Raw genomic sequence first — 22,598 nt, 5'->3', positions numbered from 1 at the left:
ACCTACGACTAGACAAAGAGCCCTCTCCCGGCTGGAACGAAGATGCTCAACCTGACTCCCCGCGCGCGGCACACGCGTCTTCGGATTGGCCGGATTGCCGCCCAATAGGAAAGAAGAGCCGGCGTCTGCTATTTACATAAATTCCTAGCGGTCCCGGCGGCGCAGCCGGCCGTCCAATCGGATTCCAGCGATTTGGAGCCTTCATTTGAATATGGAGACGATAAATAGCGCTGCCGGCGCGGCCCCCGCGCATCTGGGTGCCGCCCCGCCGCCGCCCCGCTGGCCATGCCGGAGCCCTCCCGCTCGGCGCCCGCGCCCAAGAAGGGCTCGAAGAAGGCGGTGACCAAGGCGCAGAAGAAGGACGGCAAGAAGCGCAAGCGCAGCCGCAAGGAGAGCTACTCCATCTATGTGTACAAGGTGCTGAAGCAGGTGCACCCCGACACGGGCATCTCGTCCAAGGCCATGGGCATCATGAACTCGTTCGTCAACGACATCTTCGAGCGCATCGCCAGCGAGGCGTCGCGCCTGGCGCATTACAACAAGCGCTCGACCATCACGTCCCGCGAGGTGCAGACGGCCGTGCGCCTGCTGCTGCCCGGGGAGCTGGCCAAGCACGCCGTGTCCGAGGGCACCAAGGCGGTCACCAAGTACACCAGCTCCAAGTGAGGCGCGCCGGGCGCCCCGGAACCCAAAGGCTCTTTTCAGAGCCACCTCTGTGCTCAGAAAGGAGCGTGCCACCCGGTCTGAGTGTGATGTGCTGCTCCGTGGGCGTCCTGGGGCACTGGAGTGCGCGACGGGGCGCAAGACCTGGCCTGAAGCTGAGTTCCTTTAAAGGCGTGTATCCCGCAAAGGCCTCTCGGCTCAGTCTCCACCGAGCCAGCAGCGGGCGAGGGAGCGCGGCCTTGGCTTTATAAAGGCGGGGGCCCGATGGCGTGAGGGCGCGCGTCACCTCCAGGAAGTCCTCAGGCCACCCTCCCCAGCAGCACCGCCCCCGCCCCGCCCCTTAATGGGTGAGGTCGGGATCCGCCGGGCGCGATGGTAGTGAGGCCCTGGGTGTTGTGCGGTCCTGGTGGTGGCGTCCTTCCCTGGCCTCCCTGGGCACCAGGAGCTTCTGGCCACAATCCCCTCAAGCAGTGTTAAGTTGAAGCAGTTTTTTATGGGTATCCTGCGTTTCTGTTGAAAAAATCAAAACGGCGGGAGCACAGATCGTGGCCTCCGAACTCCTACTCCGCCAAAATCCTTCCTATTAGGAGACTGCTATTTCTTTTTTTGAAAAACGTGTATGCTTTTAACGGAAGCCCAGTAAGCGGCCCAAGATCCTTTTTATTGTATTCATTAGTTTCAGGTATGTTTAATAATTTCTCAGTTTCTGTATAACACCCAGTGGAAAGAGCCTTTTAAACAAAACGAATGGAGGGCTTTTAAGGAAAACAAAAACAAAACAAACAGGTAAACAATACGCAAAGGGGGTAAAATGTGCCTGCTTCATAACTGAAGCACCAGGCCAGACAGGCCCGGCTCCCTGGCCCTAAAAACATCAAGTACTGGTGATTCCCAAACTACAAAGCACGCCTCCAAGAGCATCCTAGTCTCCGAAAGCCAGCAGGCTTCCCAGGATCTGGATGGACGCCTTGGTTCCCTCAGGTGGGCCTTGACCTGATTCCTGTCACCTAGGGGACTCACACCATCTCCAGTGACTGCCACGCTTCCGTCAACATTTAACCTATTATACAGTAAGCTGTTTATTTGCTTTTGTAGTTTTTATTAAAGGGATAGCCCCTCCCACTCAAATTTGACTTGAAATTTTTAGCTGAGATGGGGGGTGGGGAGAGTCTCTTAAATGCGTCTCAGGTAAGATAACCTGCGAAATCCCTCCAGTGCCTTCCGGATCTAAGCGTTTACTTGGTTATCTCAAACCCAGAGAATTCTCCCACTGTGTTGGGTCCTCCCTCTCCTAGCCTATGTGCTGTCAATACCCAGCGAGCCTCTTCCTCCAGCCTCCAGCTTAACATGAATAACGTTTCTCTTTCTGTGTTTTGTAGCAGTATTACAAACGTGGGCTCTGTATTCAATCTCCCTCCATTTCCTTTTTAAAGATTTTATTTATTTATTTGAGAGAGAGAGAGCATGAGAGGGAGGAGGGTCAGAGGGAGAAGCAGACTCCCCGCCGAGCAGGGAGCCCGATGCGGGACTCGATCCCTGGACTCCAGGATCATGACCCGAGCAGAAGGCAGTCGCTTAACCAACTGAGCCACCCAGGCGCCCCATGATTTTATTTACTTGAGAGAGAGAGAATGAGAGAGAGCACATGAGAGGGGGGAGGGTCAGAGGGAGAAGCAGACTCCCTGCCGAGCAGGGAGCCCAATGCGGAACTCGATCCCGGGACTCCAGGATCATGACCTGAGCCGAAGGCAGTCGCTTAACCAACTGAGCCACCCAGGCGCCCCTCCCTCCATTTTCTTGATTATAAATTCTCAGGAGCAGGACTCTGTCACCCTGCATCTTCCCTAATAGGTTCCCTGGGAGGACAGGGCCCAAGCGGGCCTGTGCTCCATCCAGGGCTGTTGCTGGCTGTCTCTGCAGCCTCCACCACACTGTTGAGCAAACAGAGGCAGTCTTCTTTTTGTTTTATTCACGCTAATGAAGTGTGTGTGCCAGGGCCCTGAAAAGACTGAGAAATTAATCTGCATTTTGCATTATCCACAACAAAACATTCTCATACTGTTGTATTTGGGATTTCTGTTTATTTTGCTTCTTGATTTTATTTTTGTTGCCTACTGCTAGCAACTTCACACACTGGTGGAGACGAGTTTCATTTCATTAAACCTGTCGTAAGCTCATTATTCAGGCAGACAATCACGTGGGTCTGGGAGACTAGTTTCCTGTTGCCAGAGGTGCTCATGAACATACTGACTCCTAATCTACCTGGGTAGTGGGCTGAGGGCTCAGACCCAATCAGGAGGCCCCTGCTTCATAGTGGAGGGCCGGATCCTGTAGTGTTCAATATGAATCAGACATCTCTTAAGATTAAAGGTGTTGATTTTGATGATACCTCACCCGTTTTCAAATTTCGGGATGATAACTAGGAGTGAAAGAATGGAGTAAAATAGCCATGACAAAATTTCTGTCACTATGGGTTTTTTGGGGGGGTGTTTTTGTTTTGTTTTGTCTGTAAATATTGGTTCAGAGCATAGTAAAGGGAAAGCAAGGATGCACACCGATATCACTTTAACCATAACAATATTCTATGTGCCCATCGAGGCATAAACTGAACCAATAATGCAGGGAGCGTCACCACCAATCTCACTCAATGACGTAGGTTTCACCCAAATTAAATTCTGATTGTTTGAGAATTACTTACAATTATCTATCTTTGATAACTATGTACCAAAATTTGTTTTCATCCATTGCGTACTGCCCAGGTGATTTTTTAAGTATTTTTAAGTTTCAATTTACATACCTTTTATTTATTTATTTATTTGGATAAGGAAACGTAGTAGGTAAAACAATTAAAAACATATCTTACATTTGGATGGAAATCTGCGAGGTGCAATGGGAATGAGTTCAGGGAGAAAAAAAGGATCATCTAGACCATCTCAGTGTTAACGAAGAATTTGATCATGTGTTTTATGAATTGATTATGGTACTGAATTGCTATTTCAATAGATACCTTGAAAAGATTGATGTGATCGTGTCAACTGTATCTCAATAAAAAATGTTTTGGAAAATGTGTAACAGGTCAAGAACTTTACAAATATTCCAACGTTTCTTTAAAATTTTTTGTTGTGACCATTTTGCTTTTTAAAACGTCCTGGGTTGGGATTTGCGTCCTTGTAACTATTAGAACTAAGGATAAAAATATTTTAGATGTCAACCGAAAAACGTGTGAGGTTTTAAATCCCTTTAGATTGGACCCACGCAGAAGTAACGGGTGGGTGGGCTTCCAGCCGCTGGGGCGGGGGACGCGCGGATGGCGACATTCCCTCCAGACCCTCCCGCCCAGCCCGATACCCGACCGGCCTCCTTTCGAGAGACGATTTGCAAAAACACGACTGTTCTCTTTCATTGTGTGTCTGTCTGTTCCCTGCCAGACAGGATGCCACGACCTTCCAATACATCTAAGACTCAAACAGGCTCAAGGAAGCGATTGTTAAGAATCCCTTATTTACAAATAAGAAGAGCCAAGCGAAGGGAAAGGCAAAGCGATGTCTTTTCCCAAGTGAAGACTTTTCGTGCCAAAGCGCTTTCTCTGACCAAAAGGACACTTTCCAAATTAAATGTCATAAATCCAAAGAGAGGGGGAATTCTGCGTCACTGACGCTTCACAGAAAATAACAATGTGGCTGAAAAGGGAGGGAGCTAATTTGCTCAGAAAAGGGGGAATTACAGAGAAAGGGAATTACTGTCTTGAGCTGATCTCCCCCATCCCCACGTAAGTTAAAGCTACCCGCAGCAGGAAGCGGCTTATTACATCTGGCTCCCGCGCACAGGACGCTGCCGTCTCCCTCTCGGTTTCAATGCCGCTGCAAGATCCAGCCACGCAAACATCCTCCCGGAAATGTCCCCTGCTTGAGAATAAAGATGTCCGGTCCAGGCAGGGATGCAGCTCCAGGCGCCACCGCCCGGGCTGCGCAACAACCAAGTCCTCACCTCCGGGGTCCATTCGTCAGGGACACCGGGGAAGGAAGGCTGGCATGAGGTCCTTCTGGAAGAGGTGACCCGCGCCCCTCACCCACAGGCGCACGCCACGCGCGGACAGTGCGGGCCCTGGGAGTCCACGCGCGCAAACGCCGGGGATACGCTCTGCAGCCACCAGAGGACGCAAAGCTCGAGGATCCTACTTCGACTAGCAATGCATTAATAGCCCCAAAAGGGAGGGTGGACACGGGGTCCTTGGCCGCACCCGCGACGGCCACCATCCCAGACCGCCGTAAAGAACAGCTACACATTCTTGCCTTCCGCTCATACGCACAGGCGCGCGCACACACAGACCCGATAGCCAGGAAACCGCTGGGACGCACAGAACGGAATTGGTTCACATGACAACCCTTCACCGTGTTCGAAACCCTTTTTCGATTGTGTGGGTGGCTCTGAAAAGAGCCTTTGGGTTCCGGGGCGCCCGGCGCGCCTCACTTGGAGCTGGTGTACTTGGTGACCGCCTTGGTGCCCTCGGACACGGCGTGCTTGGCCAGCTCCCCGGGCAGCAGCAGGCGCACGGCCGTCTGCACCTCGCGGGACGTGATGGTCGAGCGCTTGTTGTAATGCGCCAGGCGCGACGCCTCGCTGGCGATGCGCTCGAAGATGTCGTTGACGAACGAGTTCATGATGCCCATGGCCTTGGACGAGATGCCCGTGTCGGGGTGCACCTGCTTCAGCACCTTGTACACGTAGATGGAGTAGCTCTCCTTGCGGCTGCGCTTGCGCTTCTTGCCGTCCTTCTTCTGCGCCTTGGTCACCGCCTTCTTAGAGCCCTTCTTCGGGGCCGGAGCCGACTTGGACGGATCAGGCATGATGGCAGATCTCCCCGAACAAAAGGAGCAGACGACCTGAGGAACTGTATTTATACGTCCCGTATGCAAATGAAGGATCCAGACGTCTTCGTTTCTGATAGGCTCAAATGCCGCGTAACGTCACTACTTGAAAAGGCGCATGCAAATTAGGGGATGGCGGCCTCCTTTTCTGATTGGTCGCCATCGCTACCCAATCGGACGAGGCCGGCTTGACTACCTCCGGACCATATATAAGGGCTCACTGAGGCCGGCGGAGTCGCTATTTCGCCCGTTCGCTCTCGGCTCTCTGTTCTCCCGGCGCCCAACTTGGAAATGTCAGGCCGAGGCAAGCAGGGCGGCAAGGCGCGCGCCAAGGCCAAGTCGCGCTCGTCGCGGGCCGGCCTCCAGTTCCCCGTGGGCCGCGTGCACCGCCTGCTCCGCAAGGGCAACTACTCGGAGCGGGTGGGCGCCGGCGCGCCCGTGTACCTGGCGGCCGTGCTGGAGTACCTGACGGCCGAGATCCTGGAGCTGGCGGGCAACGCGGCGCGCGACAACAAGAAGACGCGCATCATCCCGCGCCACCTGCAGCTGGCCATCCGCAACGACGAGGAGCTCAACAAGCTGCTGGGCCGCGTCACCATCGCGCAGGGCGGCGTCCTGCCCAACATCCAGGCCGTGCTGCTGCCCAAGAAGACCGAGAGCCACCACAAGGCCAAGGGCAAGTGAGGCTGCGGAGGCGGGCCGGCAGCGGCCGTGCGCCCCGGGGGCCCCGTGGCACCAAAGGCTCTTTTCAGAGCCACCCACGGTCTCGAGAAAAGAGCCGCACTGAGCACGCAACCTGGCCTTGTTCTAGGGCTGCGTCTTCGTGGGCGCACGGGGAGCCGGGCCCGAGGGGGCCCGAGGCACGATCCGGGCGCGCCTACGCGCACGGTGGGCTCCCGCGTCCGTTTGCCGCAGGGAATGCCAGCGGACACGTGTCCGCCGTCTGCCTTTGAGTCTCACTCCCAAGCCTCGGGCTCGGTCCGGCTCATCGTGAGGGTATCTGTTCCGGGGGCTGACCGCTGCGCCAAGTGTCCTGCGGTCACGTTTAGATGCCAAGGACAGGCTGTTCCTTTTCCCGGGCCGGGATAACCGGGCGGGTTCACCTGGTTTTGAAAATATGTACTGTGTAGAGAGAATCTGATTCTTGAGGTTCTCCTACGTAAATCTTACGATTTCCATTTAAAAATGGAAGGGTGCTTGACTGAGCGGACGTTGCAAAGTTCTGGAAACAGGTCCATCGGAGTTATGAGCTAATCTGGAGATTAAGGTCTTGGAAAGGGTTTCTGCTCTAGAGGCGTTTGCAACATTTAAAAGAAAGTCGTTTTTAAGGGGAGAGTAAACTTTTAAAGAAAACCTTACTGTAAATAGAATGACTATTTAAGAGAATTTAAATTACTCAATCTGGGTTGGCCAAACATGAATCCGAGCCCCTTAACCTGATAGCTAAAATTAGAGACTAGAATAATTTGCCCATTGAGTTCAATCAGGAAAACTAGGTTTGTGAATTTAGTAGGGGTACAGCGAGCATTGTTAGGATCAGATTATGTAATATATGTGTGGCTATTTCAGAAGAGGACTGGTCGTGAGCTGCACATTGTGTAATAAACGGGAGTTGGATAATCCCAGGGGTCCTGGCAAGGTGGTGAGAACGTACCTAGCACCCACCTCATGGGGGAGGAGGGATTAAGTGGTTGATTCATAATCCTTTAAAACAATGTCTGGCACAGAGAAAGCCTGATAACTGTTGTTGTTCCTATTGTCAATATCTTTATTGTTTTCATTACTTTTTTATAGCAATAAAGACAGGTGGGTAAGACAATTCAGGATTATTATATAATTTGTATTTACTAAAATTAGGTCTACTCAAACCAGGGCTGCCTAGACACCATCTGGAGCTAACCACACATCTGCTGGTCTTAGGAAAATATCCTAGTGCTGTGAAAGGGATTCACATCAGGGATGTACGAGCCTGCTCTGTCCACGTGCATCTGAGCACAGGACCCGCTGCAGTGGAGGGACGCAGCAGAGCAGGTGGCCGAGCGGGCCCCATTTCTGTGATGCAGGCTGCATGGACTGTCCAAGAGACAATAGAGCCTTCTGGAGATGGAGCTGGCCCTTCTGTTTCCAGTGACGGTCTCCAGTTCCAGCTGAAATTTGTGTTTATGCATTGATGTGGTGTAGATCATTGTATGTTGTCAAACCCCTCAGTGGCATTTAAGAAATGTTTTTCAGGGGCAGGGGGGCTTGGGTATGCCGAGTCTCTCCGTGGAGCTCCCGACTTTTCATTCCTGAAATGGGACGCTAAGAGGGAGGCAGCCCTAAGGTGGCTGAGCTGTCCCCTGTAGAGAGCAAGAAGCAACAAGGGCTGTTCGGTTTTCAGTGATACAAAACGAAACACACGGACGCAGTTTCTTAGCCTCCCCGGCCACACATCAGACAGCGGGGGAACAGACCAGCCTCAAGTTCCATTGCACGGCTCTGGTCTAACGTCTGGTCGTCTGTCAGGGTTTCCTGGTTCAGGAATCTGAAAATCTTCAGAGCTGCCCACCTCTGCAAGAGAAAGCCCATCAGACCCTCGCTCCAGGAAGAAAGCCCCACGTGGCCCAGCAGGCCCACTCCCAATGACTCGGTGACTCGCACATTCCCAGCAGCACATCCCAAAGCTGGAAACAGCCCAAAGGTCCCTGCAGATGCACGCGCAAACTGTGCTCTGTGCGCATGGTGGAATGCAGACGGCCGCACCGACGAGTGCTACCACATGGCGGAACCTCGAAAACATGTCCGGGAAGCCAGACAACAAGGCCACGCAGGGTAGGATCCCATGTATAAGAAATGGCCAGAAGAGAGAGATCCGTAGAGGCGGGAAGCAGATCAGTGCTTGCCAGGGGCTGGGGAAGGAGGGCTGATGGCGGAACAGACCACCAGCCTCTGCAGAGCCCGGAGCTTTGAGGCCAGTTCCCGGCTCCCTGCGGCAAGAGCCATGGGATTATCTCTGTCGTGCTCCCCACGTCCCTGTGGGGTGAGTAGTTTATTGAGAAAGGTGAGCCAAGGAGGTACAAAGTCTCGCAGGAAGAATGCAGAAACATCCACACCCACTGCCAGGAAGGTGCTCCCAGCTTCCAGAATTCTCCGCTCACTTTGGCCAGGTCCCGTAACTCACCCTGCCCTTCTCCTGGGCATGGGTCTGTCTCCAGCCCCCACCCCACATCTGGTCTCTCCTTGCTTTGTTCATTTCCAACATGTTCAAGAATCTCCCAAGGGGGGCGCCTGGGACGCTGGGTGGCTCAGTCGGTTAAGGGTCTGCTTTCGGCTCAGATCATGACCTCAGGGTCCTGGGATTGAGCCCCACGTGGCGGGGCTTCCTGCTCAGCAAGGAGTCTGCTTCTCCCTCTCCCCAATTCTGCCCCTCCCCCCTGCTCGTGATCTCGCCCTCTCTCAAATGGGTAAATAAAAGCTTTAAAAAATGAAAAAATAAAATTAAAAAAAAATTTTTTTAAAGAATCTTTCAAGTGAAAAAGCATAAAAGGACCCTCTCATTTTCTGTGTTTGCTTAGACCCTGAATTAGAGTGTTAGGGGACACGCCTTGAGGAGGACTCGGTCACCCAGCCTGAGAGCTGTGAGGTCTGGGCTGAGCGGAGCTGTTTGGCCTGCACGCTGCTCTCTCGCATGGAGGTCCCAGACCTGGTCCTCAGAATCGACCTCACACTCCCAGGGGGGGTCTGTTTCTACGCACTGCTCACCAAGCCTCACCGAAGCTTTGCTTTTCTCCCGCACCCACCCAGCAAAAGTTTTAAAATTGCATCGTCCCCTCTGCCCATGCCCCTCCACGTGGGTGGCTGGGTCCCAGACATCTCTCTGGGGAGACCATGTCCTGGCGCTTCCGTCCTCCCCAGAGACCGTGGAGCCTGTGACCACCCCTCCTGCCAACCCTGCCCTCGGGCCTCCAGGACACCCTTCCTTACCCACTGCCCGTCCATGGCTTGCCCCAGCCCTGGGGCGGCCCTACTTGGGTGCCATCTTGCTAGTGTTCTCCAGCGGGATGATGGAGCGGCCCAAAATGTCCCAGCTGCTGGAGGGGCAACGCGCCTCCTTCACATGGCTGGGTGCCTGGTGTCTTCTTATATATAGTCTCGCTCCAAGGATAGTTCAGCTTCCTGACACTGTCCCCTGAGGACGAGTCCCCAGGACCCCTGAGGCCCCGCCTGCACCCTGCGTCGAAGGCACACCCCCATGGCCGCCCCTCCTCAGTGTCCCCCCAGCCAGGTATGCCCACCTGGAGACTGTCAGCACATGTGGAAAGTCGGGAGGCAGATGCTCTCCGTGGAGACACCCTAGTCCTGGAACCCACCTGTAGCGCTCTCCCCCCAAAAATAGGACCCCATTCTAACAGCCAGAACTTGTGACTGTGATCGTATTTGGGGACAGGGTCTTTCCAGGTGTAATTTAAAGATCTTGAGATGAGAAGGTCATCCTGGATCAGACAGGAGACTCGAACATGCCAAGAACTCACAACACTCCACAGTGAAGAAGCACTCTTGGCTTTGGCAGGCCAGGCCTGCCTTTTGCCTTTCATCCACTCAGTGCACCCTCATTCCCTCCGCCTGGCTGCAGCCTCCTGGAGGGAGCACTTGTTCTATTGCCTTAGAATATTCCATTCTGCTGGAGAAGACAAGAAAAAAGGGGGGGGCAGGTGGGGTGGGGGTAGGAGAATGGATGAATGTCCTAAGATGGGAGCATAGATAAAAGTGAGGCGAGAGAGTGGGGCTTAAAGATACAAGAGAACCAAGACACAGGGTAGTTAAATGTGAGGCTTCTGGGCACTAAGTATTCGTGAGTGTTAAGTATACAGGAGGAGCTAAATATTCAGGATTATTAAGTATGCAGTAGACACTAAGCAATCACCTTTGAGGCACTGAGTTTCCGTTAGGTCTTAGTCAGCCACCTCTGGGACTCTCCACAGGTGAGCCATCCCGGAGTGGCAGGGACCCCACACCTGTGTGCATGGGCCCAGCATCCCCGGTGGCCCCACATCAGCGGGAAGGCTGAGGCAGTGGGGAACGACCGGACACGTGACAGGTGTGCCCGGCACGGGGAGGGGCACGGGGTGGGTGTGCCCCGGACCGGGAGGGGCAGCGCTCCTCCGCACTGACACCGTCTCCTCCACCTTGCTTCTGCTGGGAGTGTTCAATGGATTTAATAACCCACCTGGTTTGAGCGCTCTGATGGGCCTGCGAGCCCTTCCGTGCCAAGACCGGTAGCGACCTCGGAGAGCCCACTGGCCTCCAGTGTCCCCTCCACCGGGCAGCTGGAAGCAACCTCCGGCAGGTGAGCTGGAACACCGTGGAACTGCTGTTTCCTCCCCTCACTGCACTGGCTAGCGTGCGCAACTCTCAGAGCTCGCCCACAGCAGGAGAAACCCTGGGTGCCCCGAGTCCCAAGGACACATGTGCACGTGGAATGGCGCGGCGCGGTGAGCGCCCCTACACGCGTGACGGACGTCGGGTGCGCGCGTGTGTGTGTGAAACGTGGCCATCTTCCACGCCACGTGCGTGTCTGGCCGCAGGCGCTCTAGCGACCTAGCCCTTGAAGGCATCACTGCCCGGAAACCGTCCAGACGCAGCACATGCCGGGTTTGCTTGGGGACAAGTCACCAAGGAAAGAAAATGAGGGCCACCGTCCCGCAGGCTCCGAGATACGACGGAGCGGTTGCGAAGCTTCAGAGGCGGTCGGGGAGAGCGCGCACGGCTGTTTTTGCTGAAACGGAAAAAGGGACTGGGCTTGATGATGTCTTCTGAAACCGGGGTCGCCATCTCGGGGCCGCTCCCCGAGGCCGCGGCGCATGCGCTGGGCCTCCCCGGGCGTGACGGGGACGCGCCGGGCGGGGTGGCGCGCTGGCGGGCCTACTGCCTCGGGCCGGGCGGCTCATCGCGGCGAGGCTCGGCCTTGGGATCCTAGGTCCGGGAAGGCAGCGCGCGATAGGGAGGCTTGGCGAACCCCTGAGGGTGGCGGAGCTGCGGGGAGCCGCGGTGGGGGTGCCGGGTGGCCGGGAGGCAGGAGTGAGGGGATGCGGGGCGGCGAGAATACAAGGGCGCAAAGGAGGCAGGGATCCCGGGATGCGGGGGTGCAGGGGCGCACAGGGATTCCACGGCGCCCGCACGCGGGGGTGCAGGGGACGGGCTGCTGGCTGGCGCTGGGTTCGGAGGCCCCGGCTCCTGCGGGCTGCGCTCGCGACTCGCTGGGTAAAGCCCCGAAGCCTTTGCGGCCCTTGTTTACGCTCGGACACGTTTCCCGGTTGGTCATTTCAAAAGCTCTCGGCCTGACCGCGCTGGAGGCGAATTCGCCCGGGTGGCCTTGGGATGCTGAGCGCCATCGTGCGCCTGGCGGCCGCCCCGCCTCAGCGCTGCTCCTCTGGGCTCCGAATCTCGATGCTGACCGGGTTCTGCACGCTGCACGTCACTGATTTCTCGCAGGGGCGCGCATGCCTTAGATGTAAGCGCTACGTGCGTTCTTCCGGAAAGGGATCGTTCTGTCTGTCCGGTGACGGCTCGCTGAGGCTTTTGCTTCAGGGCGCGCACGGATGGAGCTCCGCCAGCACCCTTTAGCGCCCGGCTTTCCCCTCGCCCCTTCTCGGCTGCGTCTCTCCCCTCCTCCGCTCTGCTCGGAGCGCATCAGATCTCTGTCCACGCTTTGTTTCCCTCTTTGCTGCTTCTAGGGATACGCGCATGTCCACATCTGAACGTTTCAGAGAGACATATGCTTAAGAACTAAATACCCATATAGGTCAGCGCTTTCCTGGTCACCGAAGTCCGTAAACAGGCAGCACAATCTTATTTACATCCTTCCGTAGCCTTGTGGTTGTAATCTTTGTGTAACCATGAACCCGGACTTGCCATTGGCGATCTGGGGTTGGGGGTGGTCTTATGGGACTGAGCCCTGAGCCTGTGGGGTCTGATGCTGTCTCCAGGTAGATAGGGTCACAACTGACATAAACCTGTGGGACAGACATGCAATGTCCTCTGAGGCCGGGAGAATTGCTTAGGGACGTTGACAAACACAGATTGGATTTAGGTTCTGTTCTGTTTTGTTTTGTTTTGTTTTTACTCAAGACATGAATTCAGCTATTTTGATTCTGGTTTTTGCACTCAGGGTGTGGACGAAACCACACTCCAAGGAGTTTTGCTCTTGATGAAAATTAGTATTGCAGGCGCGGTGAGGGGTGGGTGCACACCTCACTTGGCTGTGGGGCGGGGCGGGGGGGGATTCAGTGCTGCTTCTATTATGTCTGCTTCTCTTGGTCACTGTCCTCTCCTCATGGTGATATCGTGACCCTCCTGCGGAGACAGACTGATCTTCAGAGTTCTGGGTCGCTGGTGGTCCTCTACGTTTCCACAGCCGACACTGGGTAAAACTGGTCCTTCGGTGCCACCAGAGATGAGAAGAACGTTCCTTGCTCCCACTTGACTCTCAACGAGCCCTTTCTCTTCGGCAGAGCCGGCTGCGACACATGTATATTTTTTCCATCAGAGTCACTCCATGTAGCAATACAAATTTAAGAAAGGGCACCAATGTGCAGTTTACTTAGTTTGTGCTCCTGATAGGAGGTGGGTTTGCCGTGCACTAAATCTCCCTGTGCTGCTTTGAGTTCAGCAAATGTTCGCCCACCTCAAGCCGCACGCCTCACCCCAGGGGTGAGCTGCCCCGCTCCTCTGACCTTGGGTGTGGCCTTGTGTGGCTGGCCCCAAAAAACCGCCACGGAAGGAACTACTCTCTTCCTCATCCCAGAACCTTGTGACTACTACCCTGTGTGGGAAACGGGAGGAAGTCAAGGATCTTGGGAGGAGGAGCTTTTCCTGGATTAGCCTGGGCCTAAATGCAATCCCATGTCTCTTGATAGAAGAGAGGCAGAGGCCCTGTGGACACACAGTGGACACACAGTGGGGGAAAGGTGAACATGGATCCAGAGACTGGAGTAATGTAGCCACCAGCCGAGGGACATCCGGGGCCTCCAGGAGCTGGAAGAGGCAGGAAGGATTGGCCCCTAGAGCCTCTGGGGGGAGCATGGCCCCATGACACTTTGATCTGGGACTTGTGGCCTCCAGCCTGGGGGGGGTTGTTAACGCCTGTTGTAAACCCCCCTGTTGTGGTAGTTTACTGGGGCAGCTCTGGGAAGCTAACACACCAGAAAAGACCTGGGCCTATTTACAACTAAGGGTGAAAGACAAAGGAGAGTAGTAATTCCAAGTTTTCTCAAGGGGGAATCTCCAGAAAAGCAGAAACAATAGGACCGACCGACAGACAGATGTGTTTTAAAGAATTGGCTCCCTTGATTGGGGGGCTGGCAAGTCTGAAATCTGCAGGGCAGGTTGGGGACCCAGAAAAGAGCTCACAGTTCAGGACAATCAGAAAGTCACAGGCTTTATCTTATGTTTTTAGCATGTGCAAGGCCGTATGCCTTTAATGTGGGAACCAGGGAGGTGGTTTTTTTTTGTTTTTTTTTTTGTCTTTCTTATCTTTATGGTTAGAATATTCCCTCTTGGTTATTTATTTATTTTTTTTAACGAAGCAGACATACAGAAATAGAGCCCACGCTTTGAGGTTTTACCAAATCATTTTCACCTCGGTAAATGTTAAAGTATAGCTTCCCTGGGAGCCCAGGACCTGGGCCCACGAAGGTTAGAATTTGAAAATTTTCCTTTAGGGGACCCTGGGTGGCTCAGTCGGTTAAGCGTCTGCCTTCGGCTCAGGTCATGATCCCAGGTCCTGGGATCGAGCCCCGCGTTGGGCCACCCAGGCGCCCCTGTGAACACATTTTGTAATGTCTGCTCACTCCAACTTCCCGTGCATCCCCCATGATGGTCATATTCATTCACTCAGGCAGGCAAATATCCCCACCCTGGAAAAACTCAGACATAGCACGCCTTCCGAGTTAGGGTTGTCCGACACATCCCCGTTTCATCAGGTCATTTTTCCAACACAAAGCAAACACACCTTCCAGCTTTGTTATATCCCGTTTGGTTGAGCCATCTGTGGATGTTCGAGCGAGGATGTGAACCCGGCTTGCCCATATGGGTGCACCTCCGGAGGAATGAGCTTCGTTTTTACTACATAACCTCACTGGTTTGCAATACAGACGACTACAGAGGTCCTAAAGGAAAATCTGACTAGAGATGTCTCTGGTAGACAGACTGCAACCCCCTGCCCCTGGCGGGACCTGCTGCTGCCATTACGGCTACAGATCTGAAGAGGAGGAGATCATCCTAGATTTCCCAATCTAATCACAGGCGCTTAACAGCAGAGAGTTTTATTCCGCTGGAGTAAGAAAAGCGTGGCGCGAACTCAGACACACTGGAAGCGGGAGGGGGGATGGGCCCGGCCCCTGCTGGAGGAGACCACCTGGCTGGCAGAGAAGGAATGCGGGCCGCGTCGGGGGGCGGGGGGGGGGGGGGAAGACAGCCCACAGTGGGTCTGCTAGCAGCCGCGAGGGACTGCGGCAGCCTCAGTGAGCCCCCCGGGCGGGGGTTATGCAGAGCCCTCGGACAGGAAAGCAGCCTCGACGACACCTTCAACTGAGCCGCCGAGCCTCTCCAGGGGCCCAGCTGAGCCAGGACCTGCGACCTGCAGACCCGCAGAATACATGCGCTTTGCTTGCAGCTGAGGTCTTGGAGGTAATTTGTTATGGCCGCAATAGGAAACCGATTATGAAGTCTGTTTTCAAAGTAGCTGGGAGGGTGTGGGTTAATAGAGGGGGTCTCGGAATTTACTGTAGAAAGAAGCAGCCCCCTCGCTGCTGCTGAACCGGGAGATCTGGGCGTTTCCGTCCTGAATATCGGGCACAGCCCACCGTCACCCCCCCACCCCACCCCCCGGTGCAGGGGCGACGGCGCAGCCCCCGGGGAGGGTGGACGGCACCTGCCGTCCTATTTATATGGCTTACATGCAAATAAGGGCTTGGGAACAGGCAGCATGGGATTGGATCAAAGAGCATATTTAAATAGCCGGAGGCAGCTCGGCTCTCTGATTGGATCAAATAGCTGGGGAAGCCAGCCAATCAGAACACAGATGCTCCAGAAGCCCTTCAAATAGCGCTCCTGCGGCTACTCCCGCCTCCAGAGCGAAGCTGGGTTCCCGAGGAGTGCAGGTGCTTTTCAACCGGGGAAGTGAAAGCTATGAATGGGACTCTTGGGGTTGATAGTAAATTCATGGCTCCTCGTTGTGATGAAGACCCAGCATGACATATACCGGTGAAACCCATCACCTTCCGAGTGACAAAGGAATCCGGTACTTTGTTCTGGAATATCAGAGAATGTAGAGAAAGAGGGTTTGGGGGTGTCTTTGTGAGGTGTTTGTTAGTTTTCTTAGGGAAACCATATATACTTCAAGGTATCTGAGGGTATTTAGGATTTATTCAGAAGGTGAAGCGTCTGCCTTCGGCTCAGGTCATGATCTCAAGGTCCTGGGATGCAGCCCCACGTCCTTCCGGCTCTCTGCTCAGGGGGGAGTCTGCCTCTCCCTCTGTGCTCGTGCGTGCTCGCTCTCAAATAAATAAATAAATATTTTTAAAAAGAGAATGTAATGCGCCACAGTTCTGGAAACTAGAAGTCCAAAATCAAAGTGTTGGCAGGGTTGGTTCCTTCGGGGCTGTGAGGGCCATATCTGCTCCAGACCCGAGATCACCACCGGAGCCGAAATCAAGAGTCGGATGCTCACCGACTGAGCGCCCCCCTCCCCCCCGGTGCCCCCCAGGTTTTCCCTTGAGATGAGGAAACCTGTCGAATTAAACTAGGGCTCACTCTAATGACCTCACTTTACCTTAATGACCTGCCTGAAGACTCGGTCTCCAAACACAGTCACCTTCAGAGGGGTCGGATGTTAGTTCTCGCACATACGAACCTGGGGTGGGATACAGTTCAGACGGTCACAGGGGAGGAGCACTCTCTATAAGCCAAATAAACTGGTTTTCTGAATCCACATGCTGTGTCGCTGTGTTTCCTGCTGGAAGCTGCAGGGGTCTCTGGAGAGAGCTGCTGCAGGGCCTGACCCTTGCTCCGAAGCTCCGAAAACACACCTGGAGCTGCTATACTTGGTGACATCCTTGGTGGCCCCATACACAGGGAGCCTGGCCAGCTCATCTGCCGCTCGAGGGCTGAAGTGGCAGAACAGCTCTTTTAAGTCATGCGCCTGGTGAGAGCCCACACTAAAGGAGGTGCCATCCGTAAAAGCACTCATCTCTCCTAAAATATTCCAGAGTTTGACTGCCTGTAACCTATACAACCCAATCCGGGTTCCCTGACTTCCCCAATGGGCGCTGGCACCTCCTCCCAGTTCACCCCCGCCCCCACCTGCATCGACATCTAGCATGCTCTCAAATGCCACGGCCCCTGGGTGTAGGAGGCTTTTGTTCCGTTTATCTTCACTTTTATCTGAAGAGGTGTGTATTAGTTAGGGTGCTCCCTACAAATAGAATTAATAAGATATTTAGATATATCGTTTTTATTAATCCTTTTATTAGTAAGATATCTGTATTACATATATATAATTATATATATAATGCACTCTGAGTCTGAAGGCCTGGGAATGAGGAGCATCAAGGAGAGGATGGACGCCCTAACTCATCAGCCAGACAGAAGGGCTCCTTCCTCCACCTTTTGTTCTATCCCGGCCCTCAGCGGCCTGGGTGACACCCACCCACATTGGGGCGAGCCATGGGCTGTACTGAGTCCATCCATTCACAAGTGAATCTCAGCCAGAAACACCTCACTGACACACCCCGATTCGTGGGTAAGCCCGGTGCCCTACACGGCAGTCAAGCCAATGCACAAAAGTCACCAACACCAGGTGCTGTTTGCGCTTCCTTCTTCTTCTAGGTGCCCCTGTGTCCCCTGAGTTTCCCTATGGTGAGCAGAATTAGGAGCTGTGCGCTCCGATCAAGCCCATCCCACCCACCTCGGGCCCTGTGCAAACACCAGCCTTCCGCTGTGAAGCACCTGGGAGGGTCACAGCCCAGCGACATGGGGCCGTGAAGAGATGGAGACAACCAGAGGGGCACGCTCCACCTGCCCACGGCCTAGCACCGCCCCCGCAGCATCCTGCCAGGGGTCACAGCAGGGAGGGCCGAAGAGCCGCTCCATCGGAGATGGGGTTCTTCGAGAAGCCCAAAGACAGCAGGGCACACAACGAGGACCCTAGGGGTATCAGGAGCTTCTGGGGCCTGGAGCTACCGTACATGCTAAACACAGCCCAGCCCCACACCCCAAGCAGCACAGATCCTCCCCCTCAAAGCTGACTCGCTCGAGTTCTCATCACCCAGCATGAGCTTCACGTCTGGCTTCCCACCAGAAATTACCAGACATGCCCACAGGCAAGGAAAACTCCGTCTGAAGAGATAAACAGCCGTCAGGACCAGACGCAGGCTGATACAGGTGTTGGAATTAGCAGATTTAAAACAGCTGTGATATTATGCTAAGGGCTCCAGGGGACAGAGTAGACAGACATGCATGTACGCAGAGGGACGGAAATGCCAAGAGAGACGTGGTCAGAATCACCGAGGCAAAAGCAAAGGCCGCCTCTGACGGGCTCAGCCAGCCGGCTGTGGCCGAGGGGAGAATCGGAGAGCCTGAAGAAAGGCCGGTAGACACCTCCCAAACTGAAATGCAGAAAGAAAATGGAGTAATATTATTTTATTTTAAAAACCCACAGTAGCCAAGGACTATGTGACAATCATCAAAGGAGTAATATATGCAACTGGGGGGAGCCTGGGTGGCTCAGTGGGTGAAGTTTCCTACTCTTGCTTTCGACTCAGGTCATGATCCCAGTGTCGTGAGATCGAGCCTCATGTTGGACTCCACACTCAGCGTGCTGTCTGCTTGAGATTCTGTCTCTCCTTCTGCTCGCCGCAGCCCCCCACCCCCACTCACATGCTCTCTAAATAAATAAATAAACAAATAAAATATTTTTAAGAATAAAAATTCAAGGGCGCCTGGGTGGCTCAGTTGGTTAAGCGACTGCCTTCAGCTCAGGTCATGATCCTGGAGTCCCGGGATCGAGTCCTGCATCGGGCTCCCTGCTCGGCGGGGAGTCTGCTTCTCCCTCTGACCCTCCTCCCTCTCATGCTCTCTGTCTCTCATTCTCTCTCTCGCAAATAAATAAAAAATTTAAAAAAGAATTATAAAAAAAAGAATAAAAATTCAAATAAATAAAAAGCAAAGTGGACTTAGATTGGTCATAAATGTATATTTCAAACTCTAGGCCAATGACGTAAAAAGAAGTTTATGTAGAAGTATAACCGATATGCTAAGGAGAGGACAGCAGATGGGGTCCTCACGGTACAGGGATCCCTAAATGTCCTTCATGCCCACAGCCACTTCCAAATGACAGGAGTGACAAGTCCTTCCCTGGTAGAACTTTGCATTTACTGCAGTAATAAGATGCACATTTATACACATACAACTGTAGGTATAGTATACAGATAACTACATGACAAATTAATTTTGTATACATTTTGACAATTTGTTTCAGCATCACCGATTTCCTTTGCAGTTCTAAAAAATGTCATGCATTTAAAAACATTCTGAGGGCGCCTGGGTGGCTCAGTTGGTTAAGCGCCTGCCTTCAGCTCAGGTCATGATCCCAGGGTCCTGGGATCGAGTCCCACATCGGGCTCCCTGCTCTGCGGGAAGCTTGCTTATCCCTCTCCCTCTCCCCCTGCTTGTGTTCCCTCTCTCGCTGTGTCTCTCTCTGTCAAATAAATAAAATCTTTAAAAAATAAAAATTAAAAAAAATAAAAACATTCTGAGACATTTCATTGCATGCATTTTTAAATGTTTTAAAATATTCTGAGCTTCACCAAACTGCCAGAGGGATTCCTGAGGCCAAAAACAGAAAAAGAATTAAATTCTTGCCACCTATTCACCGAAACAGAAAACAAGACTTCCTAAAAAGGAAAAAGTTACAAAGCGTTAGCAGGACATGGATTGAACCCCGTGGCAGAATTCCTTCCTATTGTGGAGGCCGAGGGGAATCACCACAGTGGAGACAACCCCAAGCAGAGCCTCTTATGAAATGGGTCTAAACAGGGATCACACCTGTTATGGGAACCCCGTCATGGCTGGAGAACCAGGCCCAGTCTGCACTCTGGTGCCTCACGGGTCCTCCAAACCCTCCACAGTGGGTGACGGCGGGTGACTGGGGTGCACCCCAGACCCCTGGCACCGAATGCCATCACCTCATGGGGTTCTGGGCAACGTGAATTCAATGCTCACTGTGCTCGGGGCCCAGAGAATGGGAGGGCAGGACCTGTAGATGCTCAGCAGGAATTTCCCATAAAGGGGGCCAGAGGAACAGGATGTCAGTTGGGGGGTATCAGAAGGGTCGTCCCAGCACCTGGAAGCCTGAGCATCTGCTGTAGTTATCAGCTCTGGGGGAGCCTTCATGCACTGTTTATCCAGGACCACCTGCCCCTGAAAGGACCCCACTCCACCTGTAGAGTGAGCTCCTGGAAGTCCCGATAGCTCCCATACGACCCCACAGAAATGTCGCACAAGGTCAACCACCTGTGACCTCAAATCCCAAAGGACTTACAACAAAGTGCTGCACACAAGCCCGTATTTCCCGAGTTGCACCTGCAAACACCATGAGTGGTGAGAGCAAGGAAAGAATGTTCTAGCTCAGGGAGGGATTCCCTCAGACGCAGGATGGATAATGAGCAGCTGAGTGGGGTCACCAAAGGCGACGGTCAAGAAAGAATTCTTGAGACGTCTTTGGTGGACAACGGTGTTTATCTTAAAGCACAGGGACAAGACCCGTGGGCAGAAAGAACGGCAGGGGTGGCCGATGACATACTTTTCAGTGTGTGGAGGGAGGGAGGGTAGAGATAACGTACGTTTCTAAGGAAGTTCTGTAGGCTGAAAGTGAGGTCTACAGGACCCCGGAGATCTCGCTATTGTCAAGAGAAAGTTGTTTCTAGTCCGAAATGAAACGTCAACATTAGGGCATCCGCGAGTTCCTGGAGAGTTGTAGGTCACGCTCTGGCCCGCTCAGGGATTTATCAGTGGGCTGCAAGCTGTAAGGGGATTTCCTTATAGCGGGTTTTCTCTTGCCTTTGTTCTCCTCATCACAGTGATTGGCACCAAATGTATGCACAGAGCACACACAACCTGATCTATAAAATGCACGTGTCCTAGACAAGCCAGAACCTCGGGGGGAATGTTTGCCTCTGAAGCTGTCCTCAGAGAGATGATCTCTCTCCTCTTGGGGAGTTTTCTTAGGGGAAGATTTCCACCTGGGCCTTGGTGCCTCTGAGTAGGAACCACAGGAAACTCAGTTCCTGAGATCACGAAAACTGTCAACCGAACCACCTAAAAAGAGGTTTTATGTGTGATAAAGAAATTCTCAGCGTTTCAAGGGTGTGGGCCCTGCTTCTGGGCTCCCAGGGAAGCTACACATTGGTCAAGGTCAAATGACTCAAAGCATGGGCTCTCTTTCAGGACATCTGACTGCGTCAGATGCACACCCTATAGGCCAGGCAACCTCGGGGCGGTCCCTCGGTTCTTCTCCCTGGTGCCTAGACAATCTGACCCGACTCGGGGACGACGGCAGAGATTCTGTGTGACAATCATGACCAACTAAAAAAAGTCCAGATTTAGTAAGGAGAGACTTTTATCTGAAAGGACTATTATGAGGGAGGGAGGGGACTATTGCAACAGGGCAGGAAAAGTCTTTACTCATCTTAGGCCTCAGTAGGGGCTCTTAAAAAAAAAAAAAACCAGATTAACAAGAGAAAAGCATTTAAGTTATTTTTCTTAAGATTTTATTTATTTTAGAGAGCGAGCAACTGTGGGGGTGGGGGAAGGGCAGAGGGAGAGGGAGAATCTCAAGCAGACCCCACGCTGAGGGTGGAGCCCCCGAGACCGTGACCTGAGCCGAAATCAAGAGTCTGATACTTAGCCAACCAAGCCACCCAGGTGCCCCAAGCATTTTAAGTTTTATTATGACACAGGAACCTTCACGAGGAAATGAAGACCCACAGAAGGGGCAAAACCTAAATGCTCTCACACTGGGTTAAACAAAGAGAGGCAACTGTGGGAAAGCGAGTAAGATACCCGGGAGCCCTAAGGAAGACCAGAGTTCTGTCAACAAGGTCTGTGGGTGCAGAGTCCTCTCTGGTCTTCACTTCCCCTCCATGATGACAAAAGTGCTTCTTCTCTCCAGCTGTAGACCTGTCACCTTTCACATGGGAATCTTAGCTCTGTTTTCAGGAAGAAAACGAGGGCTTTGAGCTCTCCCCTTGCATCTGCTTGCATTTCCAAGTGCCTTTAGCTCAAAATAACCCTTGCGTGGACCTTGCACGTTTGGGGATGGCAATTTGGCCCACCCGTGGGCTGTAATCTTGGGGTCCGCAAGTGCCTCAAGGGTCGGGCAATGCGGGCTCTTCTCTCACAGGGAGGAGGGCACAGACTAGAAGCAGAGAGTGCTGCAGGGGGACGACGGGGGCTGGGGGGCTAGGCCCCCGGAGGGGCCAGAGGTCAGCACCCGGGGACGCACGGCCACTGAACCCAATCTGGGCGCAGCAGCACCTTGTTGGGGTCGTTGGGGTCCAGCTGTGGGGACGGGCAGCGCACTAATCACCCCTGAGGGAAGGATGCGGACGCGGAGGGTCTGTGCCCAGCCCTGAAAGACCTGGGCCTTTCACCGCCGGCTGGGAAAATTCAACACTGTCACCACGGAAAGGCCGAACGCAGAATGCACCTTCTAGAAGGTTCTTCCCGCCGCCCCCCCCCCCCGCCCCCCGAGCGTTGGCGAGCCAGGGGGAGTGCGGAGGGAGAAAGGAGGCAGCCGCGTGGGGAGAGGCGACGCCCGCGGCCAGGTGGCCCGACCCTGCCCCGCTGCTGCGAGCGCGGGGACTAGCTCGTCCGACCCGCGCGAGATCCCGACAGGACTGGCGGTCACGCGGGCGCGGGGCGCAGATAAGGGGCAGGCGGCCGAGCGGAGCGTGCAGCGGGCCAATCACAGCGCAGCCTGCCATCGCGCCACCCGGCGGCCGGCCAATGGGGAGGCCGCAGCCTCGCAGC

The 22,598-nt window shown here is 53.9% G+C and overlaps 3 protein-coding genes across 3 annotated transcripts; 2 read left to right on the top strand and 1 right to left on the bottom strand.

Annotated features, from left to right (window-relative positions):
• Positions 1-267: 267 nt before the first annotated feature.
• LOC118026894 (histone H2B type 1-F/J/L-like) lies at positions 268-734 on the top strand. Its single transcript, XM_035029948.1, has one exon. It carries the CDS (start codon positions 286-288, stop codon positions 664-666), a length of 381 nt encoding a protein of 126 aa, XP_034885839.1. The 5' UTR covers positions 268-285; the 3' UTR covers positions 667-734.
• A 3,057-nt stretch (positions 735-3,791) lies between these two features.
• LOC118026893 (histone H2B type 3-B) lies at positions 3,792-5,552 on the bottom strand. Its single transcript, XM_035029947.1, has one exon. The coding sequence runs from the start codon at positions 5,508-5,510 to the stop codon at positions 5,130-5,132; it is 381 nt and encodes a 126-aa protein (XP_034885838.1). The 5' UTR covers positions 5,511-5,552; the 3' UTR covers positions 3,792-5,129.
• Positions 5,553-5,786: 234 nt separating this feature from the next.
• On the top strand, positions 5,787-6,431 carry LOC118026892 (histone H2A type 3). The gene has a single exon (XM_035029946.1). It carries the CDS (start codon positions 5,823-5,825, stop codon positions 6,213-6,215), a length of 393 nt encoding a protein of 130 aa, XP_034885837.1. The 5' UTR covers positions 5,787-5,822; the 3' UTR covers positions 6,216-6,431.
• Positions 6,432-22,598: the final 16,167 nt, after the last annotated feature.

This window comes from Mirounga leonina, unplaced genomic scaffold, assembly GCF_011800145.1.
Source record: "Mirounga leonina isolate KUSES-001 unplaced genomic scaffold, KU_Mleo_1.0 Mir_347, whole genome shotgun sequence".
Taxonomy (NCBI): Eukaryota; Metazoa; Chordata; class Mammalia; order Carnivora; family Phocidae; genus Mirounga; species Mirounga leonina.
The sequence above is the reverse complement of the archived record's forward strand: the minus strand, read 5'-3'. Positions and strand labels throughout refer to the sequence as shown.

Excerpts from the sequence above, each read along its gene's own strand:
- LOC118026894 (XM_035029948.1), top strand. The coding sequence starts at position 286 with ATGCCGGAGCCCTCCCGCTCGGCGCCCGCGCCCAAGAAGGGCTCGAAG.
- LOC118026893 (XM_035029947.1), bottom strand. The coding sequence starts at position 5,510 with ATGCCTGATCCGTCCAAGTCGGCTCCGGCCCCGAAGAAGGGCTCTAAG.
- LOC118026892 (XM_035029946.1), top strand. The coding sequence starts at position 5,823 with ATGTCAGGCCGAGGCAAGCAGGGCGGCAAGGCGCGCGCCAAGGCCAAG.